This window comes from Arachis hypogaea, chromosome 2 (genome assembly GCF_003086295.3).
Source record: "Arachis hypogaea cultivar Tifrunner chromosome 2, arahy.Tifrunner.gnm2.J5K5, whole genome shotgun sequence".
Classification (NCBI taxonomy): Eukaryota; Viridiplantae; Streptophyta; class Magnoliopsida; order Fabales; family Fabaceae; genus Arachis; species Arachis hypogaea.
Window position 1 is genome coordinate 2061980 of NC_092037.1, and position 23975 is coordinate 2085954.

At 31.9% G+C, this 23975-nt stretch overlaps 2 protein-coding genes and 1 long non-coding RNA gene across 5 annotated transcripts; 2 read left to right on the forward strand and 1 right to left on the reverse strand.

The window, feature by feature from the left end:
- Positions 1-2217: 2217 nt before the first annotated feature.
- LOC112717846 (epi-neemfruitin B 7-O-acetyltransferse L7AT-like) lies at positions 2218-3925 on the forward strand. Its single transcript, XM_025769780.3, has one exon. It carries the CDS (start codon positions 2269-2271, stop codon positions 3664-3666), a length of 1398 nt encoding a protein of 465 aa, XP_025625565.1. The 5' UTR covers positions 2218-2268; the 3' UTR covers positions 3667-3925.
- A 341-nt stretch (positions 3926-4266) lies between these two features.
- LOC140180905 (limonoid 7-O-acetyltransferse-like) lies at positions 4267-4623 on the forward strand. The gene has a single exon (XM_072222500.1). The coding sequence runs from the start codon at positions 4267-4269 to the stop codon at positions 4621-4623; it is 357 nt and encodes a 118-aa protein (XP_072078601.1).
- Positions 4624-15832: 11209 nt separating this feature from the next.
- LOC112732426 (uncharacterized) lies at positions 15833-20304 on the reverse strand. Of its 3 annotated transcripts, none has more exons than XR_011870090.1 (3): positions 19844-20304; positions 16526-19683; positions 15833-16013 (listed from the first exon to the last, which is right to left on the reverse strand). It is a non-coding gene; the product is annotated as an uncharacterized lncRNA (long non-coding RNA). The 3 variants fall into 3 exon arrangements; XR_003168016.2 differs by lacking the exon at positions 15833-16013 and having other exon boundaries at positions 16911-18856; positions 19332-19683; XR_011870089.1 differs by lacking the exon at positions 15833-16013 and having other exon boundaries at positions 16911-18477; positions 18586-19683.
- Between the last annotated feature and the right edge of the window lie 3671 nt (positions 20305-23975).

Below are 23975 nucleotides of genomic sequence, written 5' to 3' on the forward strand. Positions count from 1 at the left end.
TTTTCAATATCCACGTAAATTTGTTTATATCTGTAATTTCAGAAAATGCTTAAAAACTTTCGTAAGTTTATTAAGGTTTAATTATTTTATTAAATTTTATAGTTTTATCAAATTTATAATTAGATTTTTATATATTTTTAATTGAGTTTTTATATTATTTTTAATCTTATAATTAGATTATTTTTATATAAAAAATATTTAAATTAATAAAATATTTCTTCTAAAACATAAATAGTAAAAAATTTAATTAAATTTTTAATTATAAATATTTTTAATTTATGAATAAATATTTAATTAATTATAATATTTTTTATATTATAAAAGATCTAATTATAAAATTAAAAATATAATAAGAATCTAATTAAAAATATATAATAAAAATTTAATTATAAATTTAATAAAATTATAAAAATCGCTAAATAATTAAACCTTTTATTAAATATAAGTAAAAAATGATTTATCAAGTTTTTATTTTTAAATTTTTGACTAAGAGCGTGGACTATGGTTATCTAGACTTTATAATTAGGGACCGAATAATCTAACTTAATAATAGTTAAAATTCGCCGTCTTTTCCAATGAACGAGTTAAATTTAGTAGGTGCGAAACTTAAAAATTCTTCTCTCATGCCTAACATGCATTGCTAACTCCGCAACACCATACTAGTTCATAGAAAGGATTTAATGGTATTTAACATAAACTTAACATACAGCTTATCTTAACACAACTAATTAATTATTTTAAGTTCAAATTCTAAAGAAAACATTTTATTAGTAAGCTATAGTAATATTAAAAATATAATAATCTAAAATTATCTTATTTAAATTAATATTTATAATTATATATATAATTAGAAGCAAATTCAAAAGGGGGCAAGTAGTCCCCCCCCCCTCCCCAATTTTATACAAGATATATATCTGTTTAAGAAAATAAAAAATATTGTATAATTTAATTATTTTATATGTGATTATTTTTTAATATATATGTGATAAATTTAAATTTAAATTATTTTATTTATTAATATTTTTACTTAACTAATCTAATATTACATACTCAAATCTTTATATTTTTTCAAATTAATTTGTATATACTCATTTCTATAGTCATTTAAAAAAATCGTTTATTGTTTAATAATATTAAAATATTAACATATTTAACATTCATATTATTATATAAAAAAATTAATAATGACTTATATTTTTATATTTTGATAATCACATTGGATATTTTAAATATTTTTTCTTATAAAAAATATTATTTCTTTTCTAATTTTATATGTTCATAATTTTTTTTATTTAGAAAATCCAATAACTTCATATCATGCATCAATTGCTTTTATATAGCAAAAAATATAACACAAAAAAGAATAAATAAAAATTTATATAAAGTTCGGTTTCTTCGTGTTAAAATTTTTGGATGTGCTCTTGCATATAATTATACATTTATTATATCTTATATTATTTATTTATTCTATTAATAACAAGAAAATATAAAATAAAATAAATTTAAACTACTTTGTGCTGATTTTTTGTTGTCTCATAAACATTTTATGAGTAAGTTAAGAAAAAGTATATGGAACCAACTTTAAATTAGTCAAAAATAATTTAAAATATTAGTTATTAAATATTTCACTATATTCAAATTAGGAGGAGATATGTTCAATATTATTGCAACGTGAATCACGGAAACTGATTCAATTAGCTTCCGTCTCTTCACCCTCCTTTTCTCTTCAAATGCCTAAAACATGATAAATCAAAAAATAGATTCAGAACCATCTAATTTACAAAAAAAAGAAACATCTTAATACCTAGTATAAGCACCGTCCACGTATAAATTTTAAATTCATCTTGACTGGTACCCTCTTGGTTCCTAGTATTGTTGGTAAGTTAATAGTCTTATCTAATGTGAATAGAATTGTTTTTAATGAAAAGACACATATATTAACTCAATAAGTGGTCAGCCAATGAGTAATAGCTCAAATGACATAGTCTCTCCATATTCAATTAAGAAGTTGCGGATTCGACTCTTCTATCTTTTGATTAAAAAAAAAAAAAGTGGTCAGCTCACCTATGACAAATTAATTTTTATAGTACCGACGATATATGAGAAATATGACAATAATCACGTGATCATAAATTTTTCTAGAAAGTAAATGGCTCTAATGCTATATATATAGAGACATATCAACCAGATTAAAATGCACAACTACAATATAATTTTTCTTCTCACTCTCTTCATAAGCTATATAGAGCTCATTATTTTAGCTAAACAATGGAAAAAATTAAAGTTGAAATTATTTCTAGAGAAAATATTCGACCTTCTTCCCCCACACTCTCTCCCTTAAGAACCTTCAAATACTCCATTTTAGATCAACTTGTTCCCTTTCCTCATGCAGTAGCCATCTTATTCTACCCCTCACAAAATCTGTCTGAATTCCCAAAGAGATTAGAGTTGCTTAAACAATCATTATCTGAAACACTAACACTATTTTACCCTCTTGCTGGAAAGACCAAAGATGATTTGTCCATTGATTGCAATGATGAAGGTGCTAACTTTGTAGTAGCAAAAGTGAATTGTCCTATTTCAAAGTTTCTAAGGAAGCCTGATTTGAATTCGCTGAACATGTTTTTTCCAATTACTCCATACTTGGAGGAAACAACCACAGGAGCTCATGTGACTAACATTCAAGTTAATGTCTTTGATTGTGGTGGAATTGCAATTGGATTTTGCATTTCTCATAAGATCATTGATGGTGAATCAGTTAACACCTTCCTGAAGGTGTGGACAGAAAGAGCCGACAGCAAACGCAATTCAAAACCTTTGACAGAACCAAACTTTGCTACAAGTTCGTTGTTCCCTGCAGGTACTTTTTATTTCAGAGACTTGTCAAAGAAAACCTGGGGTTCCCTTCTTAAGGAAGAAAAATGGGTCACAAGGAGGATTTTGTTCAAAAATTCAACTATTGCCACCCTCAAGGCTCAAATAGTGGCAAAATCTTCATCTGATCCATTGAAGAAACATCTTAATACCCCTACACGTGTTCAGATACTTTCTGCATTGTTGTGGAAGTGTTTCATGGCCGCTTCAAAGGCTCAATTTGGAATTCAAAGGCCTTCTATGGTGATTAACACAGTGAACCTTCGCCGAAAAATGGAAGAGTCTCTACATCCTGAGAATTCTATAGGAAATTTTTTGTGGTTTACAACTTCAGAACACATGAGTGAGCATGAGGTGAGTTTGGATGAGTTGGTGAGCAAACTGAAGAAGTCAGTTGAAGAAGTTGATAAGGATTTTGTTGCAAGATTGCAAAGTGAAGAGGAGGGGAGTTCAATCATGGAAAATGCTCTAAGAAAAATTAGTGGTGAAACATGGTCTATTAATAAGGGTGAGGAGGCATTGGAAAGTTTAGCTTTTAATAGTTGGATTAACTTTGCAGGCTATGATGCTGATTTTGGATGGGGAAAACCTATATGGGGGAGTAGTGTTGGTAAAGAGGGTAATTTAGTGTTAGCGAATAAGATAATTTTAATTGATACTAACTCCAAAGATGGTATAGAAGCTTGGGTTACCTTGGATGAGGAGAAAATGAAGCATTTGGTATCAAGCACTGAATTACTCACTTATGGAACTCTTGATCCAAGCCCTTTGCCCGATAGCTCAAAATTATAGGCTTGAATCGATTCATTCTCTTCTTTATCATTAGCTATTAAATAAAATGTGGAACACACACACACATATATATATGATAGGACCACCACATCTTATTCATAATGGAAGAGAATGAATTGACTAAGTCACGTATGTACTAAGGAGAAAAAATTATGGTGTGTTTCATATTTTAGTCAAAACTTCTTGTAATTCTCACAATAAGATGGGGTCATGATTATTATGCTCCATCTTTTATATACAGTAAAAAAAAATTAATCAATTTGAGACAGATTAGTCTTTAACCTATTGGATTTGGAGGCATACAAAACCGAAAAAAAATTCGAAGGAGAAAATTTTAGGAGTAAATTAATAGTTATACGGTTCTACCAAACTTGAGTGGAATTACTTTTTATTCACAAATTCAACTATTACCACATTCAAGGCTCAAATACTAGTGAAATCTTCATTAGATCCATTGAAGAATCATCCTACAGGTGTCCAGATAGTTTCTGCATTTTTGTGGAAGAGTTTCATAGCCGCATCAAAGACACAATTTGAAACTCAAAGGTCTTCTGTGGTGACTCATTCGGTGAATCTTTGCCGAACAATCAACGAATCTCTATGTCCTGGTTCACACCAGCAGAACACACGAGTGAACATGGGTTGAGTTTGGATGAGTTGGTGAGTAAATTGAAGAACTCAATCCAAGAAGTTGATAAAGATTTTGTTGCAAGATTGCTAAGTGATGAGGAGGAAAGTTCAATTATAGGAGATGTTCTTAGGAATTTTGGCAGTAAAACAAGAGATAAGGCATTGGAAAGATTAGGTTTTACTAGTTGGTGTAACTTTGGATTCTATGATGCAGATTTTGGGTGGGAAAAACCTATGTGGGTGAGTCCTATTGGTTTAACAAGTACTTATGTGGTTACGAATATGATAATCTTGGTTGATACTAGGTTCAATTCAAAGATGGTATAGATTATAGAAGCTTGGGTTATCTAGGATGAGAAGAAAATGAGGCATTTGGAGTTATTCACTGAATTGCTCACTTATGCAACTCTTGATCCAAGTCCTTTGGTAATGGGATTTAAAAGGTCTAACTCAAAGTTATAGGCTTGTAGGTACATCTTTAGGTGAATGTTATAATAAGAATAACAATAATAATGTATTGTTTCTCTGTTTAAAAGGTCTACTAGCAAATCATTTTATGTGTTCATGCAATTAAGAAGAGGGTTTCATAATGTCCTATACATAGTCAAATGAGCTTGTAATTCCCATGGTATCAGAATTCCAACACAAAGAAAATGAAATATAGTGTGTATATTGATCTGTATATGTTTCTCTGCAAAATGAATTAATATTAACAGCTACAAAACTACACTATCATAACCACTACCAACAATACCACCCTGCCACTAATCACTAATAATTCCACTAATTTTTGGTGTAGTGGATATATAATTAAAGTTATAAATTCAATGGTGAATTAACCTCTCATTTTATCACTTTATCCATCTCAACATTAAAGGATCTTTTTCCAAACAGTAACATTTGAAAAGGAGGTGGGAAGCTAAGTATGAAAAGATAGGTGCCCAAGTTTTTTCAATAAAGTTTTAGTTACGTGATTAATAATATTGATAAAATCCAAGAACTTGACCAACACTACAATCAAACTTCTTGTAATAGATAAAGCTCTTATGCTACATATACTCCTTAAAACTTTAAGGAAATAAATTTACACTATTGCAAAAACAGCTATAACTTTTCGTCTAATAGGTAGCGCTTAATCCAACACTTGTGAAGTTTGTATCTAAGCAAGAAATGATGCTTTAAACCTCGAAAAGCTAGAAAAGTTACCATTAATTTAGATTCTTAAGTTCATAAAGAAGTTCAAAGTTGGAGCTTTAATATCTACCAAGACAAAATTTGATCCATAAATTGATTCAAATAAATTTTAGTCCAAACCCACCAATAAAGTATTAACAATTCAAATATTAGCACTGAATACATAAGTTACATGCCTATATTCGAAATCATAACAATTTTGATAGTAGAATGAAATCTGCAATATTACACAGCAAATTGAACAAAGGTTTGATATTCACACCTAGAACCTAGTAATATAGGAACTATAAATTATTGTTGATATTGCAAAAGGTTTCTTTACCTTCTGATTAAGTCTTAATTTCATTGTCTTCGGAAACATTCATAGGCAACCTTGACCATGGCACATAGTTCCTGAAATCGATAATCTTCTTACGAACCACAATGAAGATGCTCAACAAAATGCAGATAGAAGCTACAAAAGTAACCAAAATGCTTTCATTTCCACTTATCCAGTTCTTGAGAACAAAACCAGCACAAACTTCAGTGTACACTCATAAAAAAAATTATAAAATAAAAAAAAAAAGAAAAAAATAAGAGAAAGAGAGTGTTTCACTGTTTCTGCTTTGCCAACTTTCGTATGGTTTTGGTCCCTAAGTTAAGGACGATTTTGAAACCAAGTTAAATCTTAGGAACAATTTTGTATGTAAAAAAAGGTTGGAGACGAAAAATTTTTTTGACCTATACCTTAAGAATCAAAATGATACTTAACCCTACTTTTAGCCATCAATTCAATCTTTTTAGTTTAAGAATCTAACAACATACTTTTAACCTACATTTTTAAATATTAATGACTAACTAATGATTAAAAATAATAATTCTGCTTATGATTTTCTATTATTCTTCAAACTACAAAGTTGCATCGGGATATATATGCCAAAACTAGAAGGTAATATATATATATAAAAGTTGTATGTAAACAAATAGAAACACTTGACTAATATTTCTTTTAGTCTGAAACATGAGTCTATTTTTAAAATTTGATCTGGTATCGAATAAATTTAAAAATTAGGAATGGGTGCTTTTGTTATAATTGTGGCTCGACGCAGATCATGGAAACCAATTTTAGGAATAGGAGTTCATTTTACTTTTCGAGCTGCTAAGCACGTGTTAAGTGCACTAAACTAAAATTGTATGGTGGCTGATGTGTAGCACCAACCATTACAACTAATTTTCACCGCTACCAACAATAAATTCCATTTACAAAAGAGGTTCATTTTTCTCCTCAGCTATTTGCCAAAATTGTCCATCCTAACTTTTCTTTCACTCTTCCACGAAACCAACCACCAACAATAAATTCCATTCATCAAAGAGGATAAATTGCATAAATAGAATAAAGTGAATTCAATATTAGCGAAGAGAAAATATTCAAGTTAATCTTTAAAATTACACTTGAGTCTCAATTTAATTTTTAAACTTTTTAAATTTTAATTACATTAGTCCTTACAATGGTTTTCGTCGCAGAGTCAATTAAAAAGTTTAAGAATTAAATTAAAACAATTAAAATTTTAAGAATTAAATTAAAATTCGAATGTAACTTTAGGAACCAAATTAAGTATTATCTCAGTTATTTTAAAAAAAATTGGTTGCGTCTATATCTTTTATAGACAGCAACTATTATTTACTAATAGAAAATTTCGAAGCTAAATTATATTAGGCAAAAATGGTTGATTAATAACTACTACCAAACACACAAATCATGCTCACCTACTACAAATTAACTTGCATCTTGAGTACAACCAAAATTTTTAAGTATTTTTATAAATGTGTACTTGTTATATATAGAAAATGCTTACAAATTTTTTTTTTAAAATTTACCAAAATGCTTACAACAATAAAAAGAAAATTAATTATACTCATTACTTCAGTTATACTCGTTGCAGAATGTAACGAGTAATTCGAGTACAATAAAATTTTTTAAACTTTACAAAAATACTTACAATGAAAATTTTAAATTTTATAAAAATACTTACAATGATTATATAAAAAATTTAGTTGTATTCGTTGCAAGACGTCATGAATACAATAAAATTTTTAAATTTTATAAAAATGTTTACAATATACTTATAAAAAATACTTATAATAAAATTTTTAAACTTTATAAAATATCTTATAATAATTATAAAAATATTTTAGGTATACTTATTACAAGATGTAACGATATAATGAGTACAATACAAAATTTTAAACCTTACGAAAATTATTAAAAAAATTAGATATATACAATAGCAAATTAAATCGTGACAGACAGACATAATTTATATGAATCAAATCCCAAACTAAATTGTACCAAGATAAATAGATAATCTCATTTAGGATAATTAAATAATATTAAATTCACTATTTTATTTATATAATTTACCCTATTAAAGATGTCCATTTTTTCTTTGCATATCCCACGCACTAATGGCAAAAGCTTAGATTAGGGTCAAATTTTTTTTTTTGCCAACATCCATCAATTTTTTAAAAGTATTTTATTTATCTTATATTCTAAATTTTTTATTTTAAATACTAAATTATAAATATTAAATCTAAAAATTAAAATTTTTATAATTAAAAACTAAAAAATAGTTAATATTAGCGAACTAAATATTGACTACTAATATTTTTTTTTGGAAAATAAAAAATATTAGAAAACTATTATAATTTATTGTTTTTGACCATTACTTAACCATTAATTTAATATTTTTAGTTTAATTTCTTTAGTCTAATAATTTAATAATATATTTTGTTTTATATTTTTAAATATTATTGATGACTAACTAAAGGACAAAAATAATAAATTCTAATGGTCCTAATATTTTTCATAAAAAATTGTCGATCCTAACTTTCTTTTATTTTTCCAAAAAAACTGCATTCTGAAACCAGAAAGAAAACCTTATATAAGGAGCCATTTATATTCTTGAACTTCGCTCCTTTCCTTCTCCTGTTTTATATAGAAGTGTCAAAACATGGATGTATTAGTATAGTGTTAGATTTTTAGTTTATCTAGTTTCATAATTCGAAAAGAAAAAATAACAGAAATTGTTTCCTGCACTATTATTTTTCGCTTCTTTTGTTGTTGAAAACAAATATTTAATTTTGATGTATTAATTGTATGTGTAAAAATTTTACGTTTCATCCAATTAAATTTGTTTACTTTTTTTTAATGATTAGCTATGTTGTAAGAGTGCAAAATTATTTTTATTTACATAATAATGTGTTAATATATAAAACATGTTTACATTAACGAATTCTTAATTATTCTTTTGTTTAACATACATGCTTTAATACGTAGATATGTTTGCAGAAATCATTATGGTGGCACCGATTACTGCTGCTTCAGCGTGTGCATTTCACAATGTTATGTTACCATCACAAAATCATGGTACAAAAAAGGGCATCAAACGTGGCACTAACCTAGGACAAGGACCTGGAGTGAAGCGTGCGTGCTTCTTGTGGTGGTTTACAAATTAAGGCAAATGCCAAAAATTATAATGGTAATGATAAGATCCCAGAGTTGTTATTAGCACATCTTCTATTCGTCAAAACTTTACCATCAGATTATATAAAGTTGATGCTAATGGAATGGCATCTATTGAGACTTTCATGAACTGTTTTCAGGTTTGTCCTTAAACATCATCATTCTTAATCATACAAATGAACTCCTGAAAACAAATTAAGACATGGTTAATAAAGTTAACAGATATTATGTAAATTGAATGGTAAGTTATTAATGAATATGTATAACAAATTAAAGTAATTTGAGCTTATGTGATATAAATTAATTAGAGAGAGTAAATCTTTTTATCTTATTCTTAGAACACCTAAAAATATTATTGTATGTTGTTACGGATATACATGTGAATGATAAAGGTTAGTTACTTAGTTAAGTTAGTCATATTTAAGGGAGTTATAAGTTTGTTACTATATATATATATATATATATATATATATAGCATTCACATATAAAAAGAGATCACTTTTGCCAATTTAATATATAGCACAATCTTGGTTGCCAATATATGTGAGAAAATCTATTGATATTACAGGAATTATATAATTTTTTTTAGAGTAAAGTATCGTTTTTGTCTCAAAGTTGTCCCTAACGTTTGAATCGTCCTATTTAAGTTCCTAACGTTTCAAAATTGACTCAATGTTGTCCTGCCGTTAGGAATCTGTTAACGGAATTGACGGCAAGACAAAATTGAGACAATTTTAAAACGTTAGGGAATTAATAAGACGAAAACGTTGGGGACGAAAATGATACATAAAAAATAAATTTTAATTTTGTCCTTCACTAATATCAATCTTTTATGGTACATAATTATTCAATTATTTTTAATCACATTTAAGTAAATTACACTTAATCACATTATTTTGATTCTAAATAAATTTATTTTTTTAATAATTTTACTCTTAAAGATTTTTACTCATCATGAAATATTTGTAAAATGACTAGAATCATATTATTTTATTGTATATTTATCATTTTTTTCACAAGTTTATGTACTAGTCATTCTACGAACATTTTATGATGAGTAAAAATTTTTAAGAATAAAATTATAAAAAATAAATTTATTTAGAATAAAATTAATGTGATTAAAAAATAATTGAATAACTATGTACCGTAAAAAATTGATATTATTGAAGGATAAAATTTAAATTTATTTCTTTGTATCGTTTTTGTCCCCAACGTGTTCGTCCTATTTAAGTCATTAACGTTTGAAAATCGTCTCAATTTTGTCCCGCCGTCTGTTAACAGAATCCTAACGGCAGGACAATATTGAATCAATTTTGAAACATTAGGGACTTAAATAGGACAATTCAAACGTTAAGGACAACTACCCCAAACGTTGGGGACAAAAACGATACTTTACTCTTTTTTTATTTGTGTGCTTTGTAAAATAATATAATAACAAAGATTACGAATTCGATGAATACAAAATATCAAATTGTTTATTTTAATAACCATGTCTTAATTTATTTTCACGAACTCGATTAAGAATAATAGTAATCAGTAAGTTCAAACCTGAAAATAGTTCATCAAAGTCTCAATAGATGCCATTCCATTAGCATCAACTTCATATGATCTGATGGTAAAGTTTTGACAAATAGAAGATGTGCTAACAACTTGGAAATCTTATCATCACCATTATAATTTTGGGCATTTGTGTTAATTTGTAAGCTACGACAAGAAGCACGTTTCACTCCAAGTCCTTTTCCTTGTCCTAGGTTAGTGCCACGTTTGATGTGTCAATGTTTGTAATTATATATGCAGAGAAGATGAATTGAAATGAAGATCAAAATTGAGAGCATAAGGTGGAGAAAAGAGAGTAGAAAATCAGAATTGTATATTTTGGTATTCGGTAAACTAAGTATTGGTACATTCTTAGAACAGAAGCTAACTGCCATAATATAGGAAGTTCATCAAGTAACTCTAACAGAACAGATTTTGAGTTCACTTTCTAACAAATTCTAACTAATCCTTTTCTAATTCAATTCTTCTTGCTTGATCTTTATCTTGATCCTTCACAATCCCCCTTACACTAAGAGTGAGATTTGAACTCACTCTAAGTTTGCTGCAAAATTTTGTAAAAAGAGTGATAGAGATCCTTTTGATAAAGATGTAATAAGCTACTTGATCTTGTGAAAAAATATTGTTGACAAACAATTTTCGTTGACTTACTTGATCTCTAACAAAATGAAGGTATAATTCAAAGTGTTTAAACTTACTATACAAAATAGGATTGGCTGCAAACAAACAAGCACTTTGACCATGATAGTATATAATTGGAGGTGTTGTAAGAGAATAATGTGATTCTTGAAGAAAATTCTGTGTCCAAATTAATTCAGATTGAGCTACAGCCAGTGCACGAAACTCGGCTTCCGTATTTGACCTACTAATAGCATGTTGTTTATTGCTCTTCCAAGTAATCGGATTGGTGTATAAATATACACAACATCCTGTAACAGATCTTCGATCATCTGCATCAATTTTCACTACAAGAAAAATATTGAATACCGTCAGATTTAGTGTGACAAGTTAGTAGTAGATTTACCAGCAGATTTAGCGATAAATTCGTCGGACAAAATATTTATTGACGGATTCGGTTTCCGACGGTAAATTCACCAGTAATAATTAGAGAGAAAAAAAAAAGAAAAATTGGCGCAATCATTACAATTGGATTTAGGGTCGGATTTTTTCGACGGTAAACCTATAGTACAACGTTACATTTTGGTCACTTGCTGATTCATTTCCGATGGTAAATTTGATGATAAGATTTTTCTAATTTTGAATAAAAAAACCATTTCCCTCCTCATTTCGAATTTCACACTCTCTCTCCTCGCCCTCTCTCTAACCTTCTCGTCTCTCCCTTAGGCTATGTTTGGATGTTGTACCTATGACAAAAATACAGAGACAAAGATACAAAGATAGAGAGACAGAGACAATCTCTAATATTTTTATGCTTCTATATAATGTTTGGAATCAGTGGACATAAATTTGTCAAATGTCTTTGTTTTGTGTTTGGAAAGATAGATACAGTTAACTAAATACATAACAAAATACATTATATACCCTTTTGAAATAAAGAAGAGGAAGAGGAAGAGGAAGAGAAAAAGAAAGAGGAAGAAGAAAAAGATGAGGAAAAGGAAGAGGAGGAGAAGGAATGGTACTAGATTGGATGAGCTTCTCTTCGTCTTTGTTGGTTGCGCAGTTGTAGAATGAAGGAGAAGATGAAGCTAGGATTTTGATAAAGGAAGGACAAGCTTTGGTATTTGCAAAATATATTAGGGGTAAAGAAGAAAAAAATAATTAAAATGGTCTCCACATCCCATATCCCCATATGTCCCAAGTGGAGGTGATATTGTCTTTTGTCTTTTGTCTTTTGTCTTTGTAGTGCATCCAAACATAGCCTTAACATCATCTTCGGTAGCCCTTTCTCGCCGTCTGTCTCTCTCTCTGCGTCTCTCTGTGTCTCTTTCTCTTTCCATCAAACTGCCGCTTTTGTCATCGGTTCTCCAGTACTTCTACAACTATGTTAAGTAATTTTTGAATCTGAACTGATTTCAATTAACTTTGTTAGAGGCGGTTTAGATTTAGAAAACTCTTCCTACTTGACTTTTTAAATCTGAACTAATTCAAACTCTCTGCAAGCATTAATATTTTATCTTGAGGTGTTTTTGATTTGAGTTGTAGGTTAAGATATATTTTTGCTATTATATAATTTTTGTGACATGTATTTGCTGGTATGTTCTTTGTAGACATGACGACAAGTAGAGGTGTTACAAATCAGCCTCGTGGTCGTGGTAGAGGGAAGGTGTCTATTGATACCCCTGCAATTTCTCAGTCATTGTCCTATTCTTTGACTACTCCTGAGATGTCACAGACAATGAGTGTACAGGATCAACCGTTCATCATGGTCCCTAACCCTAACTATGTGGCTCCTTCTGCTGCGCCACCCCTGCCACGAGGAAGTCGTTCGACTGTTTCATCAGAGTGGACTCCTCTACCACCTCCACCATCTCAGCAACCCACTACTTCGACGATGATATCACCTCTAGTGACAGACACCGCAGTGTTGGAATCCTCTCATAGATTCTAGTCAAATGCCCTTCCACTAGCATTTGTTGTACAGATGACGATTTGGCCTGATGGTTTGACGACGTGAGTACTATTTTAATGTCTTTTAAATGCAATTTATTTTCATATTCTTATTCAACATAGGTATTTGCTAATCTTAAGTTTTTCATTGATAGGTTTACGCCAAATAACAATAAATGTACACAGGAGTGTACCAATGTCATCAAGCTGATGTACGATCACATATGACCGATCTACAAGAAGATCCCTACTGAGACCAGAGAGCGATGATTTCAGAAGTGGACAGTAAAAACTCAACATATGCAAACCTTAGCTAGTTTATATATTCTATTTTGTTTAATTATGTATTTAATTTTGATTAACTAGTGCTAAATGTTATTTATACAGGAGAAATTTATACAGGACAAGACTCACGATGTCATGATCAGGAAGATCTTCGACTATCGGATGGCTAGGCAGCTTCAGCGGATGATGGAGTATGTACGTGAGAGGCACGACCACCTCACTATTTGGCTTTGCCCGGATATTAAGAAGACTCTGCACATCCATTGAGAGACTAATGTGAGGTTCAGACATCGTCGTCTCAAAAACAGAGCTAACAGGGCATCGGCCAGGTCGCCCAAGTATACCGACAGATCAGTGACTTTCATGAAGACAAAGTCCAGGCTGGCATATAACTTGTTTCATTTTGTTATTAAGTTCGTTTTGTCTTTGACATTTAATGTCATTATTACTTGATTTAACATATTGTTTCAACATGTGTAGTCTACGTCGTTGGATCATAATGTGATGATGGTGGAGACCTTCAAGTATACTCACACCTTGAAGGAGAACAAGGAGAGATTTGATGATCAGCGGTCTATGGATCATTATGTGAGTAAACATAATTTGATGTAGAATTTTCAATTAACTGTCTTCCTAATCATAACATGTGTTACACAGGAGTTCTACATGCAGAGATTTGAGGCCGCAACCTAGCAAACTCAGCATACTGGAGAGGGCGATAACAACTCAGCTAATTCAATCATTAATCCTTACACTGTTTGCCATGAGACCGCATCTGAGTCGTATAAGAATCGTGTTTACGATATGAGATCGTTATTCGCCAACAACCTCCACACCTCCACATTGAGCGCTTCATCTGCCTCTGCCACTATCCGCGCTGTTGATCCCGAGGACATCATCGATTTGAGGAAGCTGGTGCCGAATCTCACCCAGAGCCTTCACCAACAGACTCAGTAGCTGTAGCAGTTTAAGGAGAGGTATAACGAGATCCTCTTACATGTGTTAGACACTGATTCCCTCAAGCTGGAGCTTAGACAGGAGCTGGAGTGACTTTAACGGATGGAGAAATAGATGACGGTGTACTAGGAGTAGATGCACGTTAGTAGCAGCGGCACTGCTGGTGGCAGCGGCGCTACTAGAAGGGCACTGACATCACCGCCTAGTCTGCCGCCTCAGCAAGACCAGGGGGATGACAATGACGACAACTATGAGGATTTGTAGTGATTAGGGTTTTGTTCTAGACTATTTGTTTGTATTTTATTTACTTGACTTTTTATTTTATTTGTACACTTGATATTTAATAAAATCATAATTTGGTTTCTATTATTTAGAATTTGACTACTGTAAAACTAAATTTTAGAAAAATAAAAAATATAATTTGACTACTAATTGTGTTTAAAAAATAAAAAAATAAAAAAGTAAAGATACCAGTAAAAAAATCCAACGATAATTAGGCGGAAAACAAAATAATGTGGTGCCAAAATTACTAGCAAAAATTTTTCGCCAATAATCAAATAGTTTTTGGGCAAGGAATTCGCCATAAAATCTGCTGTGAATTACCGTCAAATTGAAAATCCGCCAATCTGACGGTGATTGATTACTGGAGAGGTTATATATACCATTAGATTGTTTCTTATGATAAATTTGCCAATAGTTAGTTTATTACTGGCGAATTATATTCATTATTCTATCAATAAATCTAACGGTACTCAACATTTTTTTTAATATTCTTTAGAAGTATAAATGAGTCCTTGAAGTAATGGTAAATGGATGCCATTGTAGCTTTGATATGCTTGGTATATTTATCAACATAACACTTGTGAGAGTGTAGCTTAACTCTACCAAAAAAGAAAAATAATAATGACACATACTACCTTAATTTTAAAAGTAGTAAACCATTATTTAAGTAATAGATACTTTAAAATAAAAAAGTAAAAATATATAGAAAGACAATTGCATTTGATATTAGAGTCATAACATAAAATTTAAAGATAAAGATAAAAAATTTGTTACTTTTATCTTCACATTTTAGAAAGACAACAAATATACAAAGTTTGTGTCTTAGGACAAAATTTCAGAGCTCTTGGCTAGTTTTGAAACTTTGACAGGTAATCTTTCCTATTCTGAACTATAATTTTTTTGTCTTATTCATTATTCATGTAAATATAAGTGTCTCCACTGTACATACATGTAGAAACTAGAGAGTACAAAAAAATTTATTTAATACTAAATCTATAAAATTATTAGCTTCTTCACTAATATTAATTAATAAATTAGTCAAAAGAGAAAACAATGATAGTCAAGGATATATTCAGTGTTTCACCCACATCTTTGAAAACCAACTAACGATTGTAATGTTATTTAAGTTTCAAATTGTATATAAATTCTAAAGAACCTACACCATATTTATCTAAAGAATTTGTACACGATTCCTGAAAAGAAAAAGTTGCTATAAATTGATAGCATCAAATTAGTGTCAAAAAGAGAAATTTATCACTATTATGAGCATCATTTCATTACCAACAACTTTTTATGACCTATCAAGCCAAGATAGTTTGCTAAAGTGAAATTGACAACTTCTTTACCATTAACTATGGTATGTGGCTCAGCAGCACTGCAGGGAGCACAATTCATCAGCAGGAAGGCATTATAACACTTGCTCATTTTGGTTGACACCTATCATTTTAAGTTTTATGAAAAATTAGACCATCTTGACATTTATATGTTCTGTGGTTCAGATTTTGGGCAATCTCCTTGCTTCTCGTACAACTAATTGAGCCATATAAAACAATTACCTGTCCTGTAGACAATCCAAGCTATTATATTAAACACAAGAATAATTTTTTCAACAGTAAATTATACCTATGTAACATGGTCAAGAAGGAACATAAGTTACCCTGAAGGAATCCTCTTCTATATTCAATTTCTACTTCTATTTCTACATCTAGGATCCGACTTGTATGATTGATTGATACTAATAGGAAATTAACCATTATGGCAAGGAAAAGTTTGATTGAGAGGGAGAAGAAGAGAAAAAAATTGGAACAAAAATATTATTTGATTCGCCGATCCTCAAAAAAAGAAATAAGCAAAGTTCCGTCGTTAAGTCAAAAATGGGAAATTCACCTCTCTAGCGCTGGTGGTTCATAGAGCAACTCTTTGTTAAAGAGAAAGAATCAGTGGTTCTGGAACCCACTGATCACAAAGCTCATCTATTTCCTATGGACATTAGGCACAAACTACAATAATGTCAAAACATCAACACACAAGCCTGACAACCACAACAGATAATAAGAGTGCTCTTTAGGGATTCAAGTTATACGCATTCATCTAATAGATAGTGTATGGTAAGTATGTGAACAAGAAAAGATAGAAATTACAACGAATTCACAATTGAATTTGCACATCAAAATTGAAAACAGCATACGAGGCATATGGCTATAGCATTAAGCAGAAAAGAAAAAGTGATGAACGGATATTTTATACGTTTTTTGGCATTGTTTTCATATAGTTTTTGTTATGTTTTCATAGGTTTTAGTGAAAAATTCACATTTTTTTATTCTACTTTGAGTTTGTGTGTTTTATGGTAATTTCAGGTATTTTCTGGCTGACATTGAGGAGTTTGAGCAGAAGTCTGATTCAGAAGCAGAGAAAGGACTGCAGATGTTGTCAGGATCTGACCTCCTTGCACTCGAAGGAGCTTTTCTAGAGCTACAGAAGTCCAAATGGCGCACTCTCAATGGCTATGGAAAGCTAACATCTAGGAATTTCCAGAAATATATAATAGTTTATACTTTGATTTGGAAATAAAGGTCCAAAACTGGCGTTCAACGCTAGCCACCAGCTCCATTCCTGGCATCCAGCGCCCACAGGGGATAAATTGGAGTTCAACGCCCAAAAGGGCGTCCCTAGCCAGCGTTCAACGCCCCTAAGGGACACTAGCACGTGGAAGACACTCAAGCTCAACCCAAACACTCACCAAGTGGGCCCCAAAAGTGGATTTTTACACTATCAACTTAGTTTATCTTATTTCTGTAATTCTTACTCATTAGATTAGTATATATAGACAAGAGTTCACCCTTGTTAGAGGACTCTTGCGCATTTGAACCTTTCATTGTATTTTTCTATCAGTATGAGTTACTAACCTCCTAAAGTTAAGGTTAGGAGCTCTGCTGAGTTTCATGGATCAATAATATTAGTGTTTTCATTCAATATGTCTGATTCTGTTCTTTTATGCAACCTCGTTATTCATCTTATGAATTGAAGGTGACCTGTGACAATCACCCTTGTTCTACATGGGTTCCATGCGATTCCTGACCCGAATAGCGTTGAACTAAAGTTAGAGATTGTATTGCAGATTCTAATAGAGCATCTGAGCAACTTTGGATATGTGACATGAAATCCCGTTGACTATGGTTGTGTGAGGTCTCTGTGGCGTTAAGGCTATAGTCAGAGAAGCAGAACTTTCTGATCCGGAAGATCTGCCTTGTTTGTGGCACCTTGAGTAGGATCATGAAGGGGAGTGGACTGCTTAGAACTTCATCTTCTGCTACAGTAAGAAACCTAGAGGTGGCTTGATGAGAGGACACGAGTCATCTCAACATCGTAGATTACTGCAGTAGAGGAGGTTAACTTGATGAGAGGACATGATTTAATCACTTATGGCTGCCATTGAAGGAATCAGAAGGTTATTGAAGAAGATAGTAAGAAAAGTTAATCCAAAAAGACAAAGCATCTCCGAAGCCTCAACCATTCTATTACCATTGAATTCTCGTCTCATTAGTAACGTTTTATTTAATTATTTTGTTTTATGCTTTTTCCGTGACAACTTATAATTTTCTATCCGCCTAACTAAGATCTGCAAGGTGTCCACTGCTTGCTCAAACCAACAATCCTCATGGGATTGACCTTGACTCACCTCAGGTATTACTTAGACGACCCGGTATACTTGCCAGTCTATCTGTGCGAATTCTGCGGAGCCAATTTTGTGCACCAAAGAGTTTCATTAATTTGATGTTAAAACTAACCTTGTAATAGAAAATGGTATATCTCCTCTGAGATCATTGAATGAGAGGTCCCTGAACATGCATAAAAAAAGAATTCCAAGTTCCAGGTTATTTAGCTGTTCTTAGATTATGAATTGGATTCATGAATTCACTTTCTTCTGAGTGAGTTTGAAGACATACAAGCTTTGTAAAGATGAATAATGACCAATCTCGTCTAGTACCTGCCCTGAAAATCTGTTTTCTTTGAGGTCACTGTACTAAGCAAGGACAAACAAAAAGCACAAAATGCCACAAACAACTATAACTAAATTTAATTCTTTGATGAACACTTCTATTTGCAACGTAATCTTTCAAAAGTAATTTTGGTAATTCAAAGTGTAAAGAAAGTACATGGTGACCAAGCTCTTCAGGTACCCTATTACTGGAGACATTTCACCATCAAGATTCAATCCTGAAAGATTTCAACATTTGCTAGTGACTTAGCAGGTCATTTAAACAAGTTTGAGATCAAATTGAGTCTTCTAACCAATTTGAGTAAAGTAAAGAAAAGAACATCAATGTTTTGACTAAACTAGAAAATCATTGTTTTGACTAGCAATTTCAAGATAAAAAGGTCAGAATAATACTCACTGAGCTAGATATACGCAAAGTATCAAAAGGAAGGGAAAAACATGACTGCATTCTATCACTCACCATACCAGACCCATCGTTATTTGGAAGCATAAATGTGACATTTCATCAAACAGTTTGAGGGAATAAAAATTAAAACCCAAAACAATAATAAAGACAGAGACAAGGAAGCATGAGTAATAATCAACCGGCAAATAAAGCAAATTGGGGAAAAGTTGTGCCAATTTCATAAAGCTATAAACCTGAAAATAGAATATCAAAAACCATCAACAAACAACACAAGTATATAAATGTACCTTGTCTCTGCACCTTCCGGTGACAGTTGCGGTGGGGAAATGCCATGCTATGTCGACTCAATCACGGCGACTCAATCTTATAAAGCCAAACTCATAGAATAAATTAAAAAAAAGAAACACTGAATTACAGTCAACTAACCCTCTAGAGTATGCTTCCAAGGTGCCGATGAACTCTGCACACCACAAGTTACGTTCTTGGAATTGCTATACTTATAGTTAACTATTAACATAAAAATAAGAAGAGAATAGTAATAACAAAAATGTAAACAAAATCATTAAGTTCTAATTTTGACATGTCTTTCTCCATGAAAATTTATGATGAATATGCTGATGAGGGCGAGACACCAATCACCTAATTGCCAATTTACATGTGCAAAACAGGACAACAATTTTATTAGAATTGAACAGAAATTGTTTTGAGAAGATAGAAACTGAGAAGAAAAATTGATAACCCTAAAATTGGCACAGAAAAATTGAGCCCTAAGCAACAGAATCATAAAATTAGAGTATACCTCTATCTCGCCGTGGAGTGTTGCCCGGGGGAACCTAGTGGTTGCTCCGAGGAGAATCTCACGGATGACAATGTTGGACACGGTGGCAAAGAGGTGGAAGAAAACACTAAAGGAGGAGGAGAAGCGTGTAAGGACGAGGGGGAAGCTTTGAGAGCGAAATTGGTGGAGGTGTATGAAGCAACGAGGTAGGAAAAGGAGCTCGAGGAGAACAGCGTTTGGTTTCTGGAGGAAGGTGAACCCACAGCGGCCATTGTTGAATTGATTCGAATTGGATGTTACTGAAACGGTGTAAAGAAAGGTACTAAAGAAAGAAAGAGAGTGTGCGATTTTTCATTAGCATTTAGCAGTGAGGAGATGTGACGCGAACGGCGGCGGCAGCGGAAGCTCGTGCCACGGGGAGAAGAAGGAGCTCGTGCAACGGAGGGAGGAAGAAGCTCGTGTTTTAACGTGTGGAATGTGAATCGAGCTCTCTGGGATTAGGTTTTACTCAATATTTTTTGACAGAATATTTTAAATTACCGACAAATTTTATGTCTATAATAATTTAATAAAATATAGCTTTTTTGTTCATTTAAATATAGACGAATTTTCCACCGGTAACTATTTTCCACGAAAAAAAAATTAATTTTTCTGACAGAATTATTGAAATATTCTTTTTTCTGTCTGTAATTCATGTTCATTCATTTTCTTTTGTTTCTGGCAAAAATTCCCTCGTAAAATTTGTCGATATTTCCGTGGAATAAAATATGTCGGAAATATCTGTTTGTAATAGATAGCTTTCTAATAGTGCGTGCGGGCGCTATAACCCAAGAGTGTACTGATGCGTGAGCATCTTTCCTATCTTTTTCTAGTGAATTTGCATTCAAATTTGTTAAGTTTAATCAAGATTTAAATACTTTTTAGCCACTATGAATACTACTTTGAGTTGTGTGCATATTTGGGTTATTTCAGGTAGCATTCGGATGGATTTTACAGAGTTTGTGTAGAAGAAAAGGAAGAAAGTGGATGAGGCTATCAACCCTGATCTCTTTGCATTCCAACAAGCATAACTTGAGCTATAGAGGTTCAACTGACACGGTTTTAGATGCATTGGAAAGCTAACTTTTAGAGATTTCTAACGATATATAATAGTATACATTTTCTCTTCTGAAATCACGGCCTTGGTGGCGCCTAACTTGGAATTTTCCAAGTTAGGCGCCAACCTTGAGGAATCCAGTGGTCCCATTCGTTCTCCAAGCTTTTCATTCGAAGATTTTATTTTTATTTTGATTAAAACTTTTATTTTATTTACAAATAGAAAAAGATATTATTTAGTTTTAAAAAATATATTTTACATTAATTAGGATTAGATATAAAAGGAAAAAGGTTTAGCCCTTTGGGCTCTCTTCACCTTTACGCACCTCATTACGCACATTACAGTCTTTCTAAATCCTAGTTTTCTCTCTGAACCATGAGCAACTAAACATCCATTGTTAAAGTTAGGAGCTCTATTTATTCTATGGATTAATACTATTACTCTACTATTACTATCGATTTTAATTAATATTATTACTCTTCTATTATTCTATGAATTTCAATTTGTTGAAACCTCATGGGTGGATTGGGATGAGTTATTGAAGTTGTTTCTGGAACTCAACCTTGAGGATAAGGTTGTTCTTAGGGAGGGTGTAGTTGATACGCCTAACAAGGAACCCAAGCAGCAAACTCAAAACAACAACAGCCCAATTGAGGAACCAGAAAAGAATGTTGAAGCAGTAGATAGGCTAGCAACTGAGAAAGGCCCAACAAGTAAGAGAGAAAGAAGAGTCCCATCATGGATAAAGAATTACCATATGAACTAATAGAGAAAGAGCATGATAGTGAATCCATATAGGCAATTAGTTAGGATCTCAAAGGAATAAAAGGTAATGAATAAGGAGAGAGAGAGCATAGAGAATTACCAAAATGTGTAATGGAGTCATTCTCTCAGGACTCGAAGCTGGGGGTAGTGTCATTGTAACTACTGGTGGTTGCTGAATTTTGCTTAAATTCCTATTTTTCATTCACCTTTCATCCCATTCATGTGCATTTTCATATTTTGCATTCATTGAGTCTAACAGCAATAATGATCAATTTAACATTTAACCTTATTAGCTTTAAGTTTTAACACATATATCTACCAGGCCGGTTAATATGAGTATAGTTTTATTGAAAATAAAAAATTACTTATAGGTTATGCAATCACATGTTATTGCCAACTTATTTAAGCACACTCTGACTTGTATAAGTTAGTCAAGTAAATGAGCCAACACACAAAATAAGGTTTGTTGTGGATCTAACAATATGGTTTATCGTGGTTATGTGCTTGGCTAAAACTAACTTTGGCTACAAAAATGGTTAAAGCTAAAGTAAATGACTAAGCATAAACTAACTAATGGAATTGAGACAAGTGATAGATGGTAAGCAATCTTAAGTTTGAGATAACTCAAAATTAGCTAGAAACCACCTTATTGAATATTAATGTTGGATTTGAATAACAAATTTAATACGAAAAATATAATGTGGGTTTGGCCAACGGGAGTTTTAGGAGGCATAGACGATTCTGGACATTTTCTTCTTCGATAGCTCAGTCAGAAAGCTTCTCTAAAGCTTTGCATATTTTGATTCCGTACGAAGGTATGGTTTTGGTTTCTCGTAGTTAATATTTAATGTCACGTGAAAACTTAGGCTAAAAGACCTTAAGATAGGAATGAACTGAATGTATAATTGATGGATTGTGTATATGGTATAAAATGTGAGGTTTAGTTGTGTTAATAATTTGCTGTTGAAGTTGGTCGGTTTGGAAAAAGACTTAATATTGGTATTTGTTTGATTTTTTAAATAATTTGTTACTGGAAATGATTTGAAGGACTGAGAGGTGTTTGATTTGATAGTTGGGACCATTGAAGGGTGGCAGAAATTCGAGTTTTAGAGGAGATATTACCAAAGTTTCTATAAGAATTGGAGTTTTGATTTGAGGTGTTATTTTAAAAGAAAGAGATTATTATATGGCTTGTGTATTTGAGATTAGTTGTTGACCCTCTGTCGCAAGATGTGACCGGGCACTTTAACTCCCCGGATTCCCCCATGGGCATGCATATATATATATATATATATATATATATATATATATATATATATATATATATATATATATATATATATATATTGAATATTATATTTGAGCTTGGAGTTCGTCTCCATGGAATACTATATTATTGACCTTGGAGTTTAACTCCATGGAATACTATATTATTGAGCTTGGAGTATGACTCCATGGAATATTATATTTGAGCTTGGAGTTTAACTCCATGGAATATTATTGAGCTTGGGGATACGCGCACAGAGGGACTGTCCAATGGTTAACTACCAGGACTTGTCGGGTTGGCTGTATAACTGACAGATGAGACTCATCAGCCATAGGACAGGCATACATCATATGCATTTGTTTGTTTGCTTGAGTGTGCATTGTTTTGGTTTGCTTAACTGTTTAATTCTGCTTATCCGCTACTTGTTCTACCTGCTGTAAATGCTTCTCTACCTGTGCTTTTCTTGCTTGAACTATATGTGTATGTTTTCTGAGAAATCCTTCTTGGCGAAGGTGTGAGGAGAGAGGATTGTTCCACCAATGATTCGGAGGATTAGAGGAGACAGAACGTAAATTATTAGGTTAAAGTTAGATTCAGAATTAGAATACCTTAGAAACTTACCTAATTTCTGGTTTAGTTGAATTCTTAAGCTGAAATCTGCGTGTCGAAGTTCTAGGAATGCCTCTGGCTTTCCCGAGACCTTTTATATTAACTATGCGGTCACCTTTACCATATTGAGAACCTCCGGTTCTCATTCCATACTATGTTGTTGTTTTTCAGATGCAAGTCGAGAGACACCCCGTTGAGCGTCTGGATATCCTCCTTTCAAGCGAAGAACTACCTTTTAGATTGTCATATCTTTATTTTGGGCTATGTATACATGTTTATAGAATCTCCACATGTACATTTTGTGTTTTGCCCCTCCTAGAGGTCGACTTGGAGATACAGGGGTTTATTTTGTGGTTTGAGTTTTATTTTGGGTTGTATATATATATAATCATATACTCTGGCCGGCCTTAGCTTCG

Coding starts and splice junctions, on each gene's coding strand:
- LOC112717846 (XM_025769780.3), top strand. CDS start 2,269: ATGGAAAAAATTAAAGTTGAAATTATTTCTAGAGAAAATATTCGACCT.
- LOC140180905 (XM_072222500.1), top strand. CDS start 4,267: ATGTCCTGGTTCACACCAGCAGAACACACGAGTGAACATGGGTTGAGT.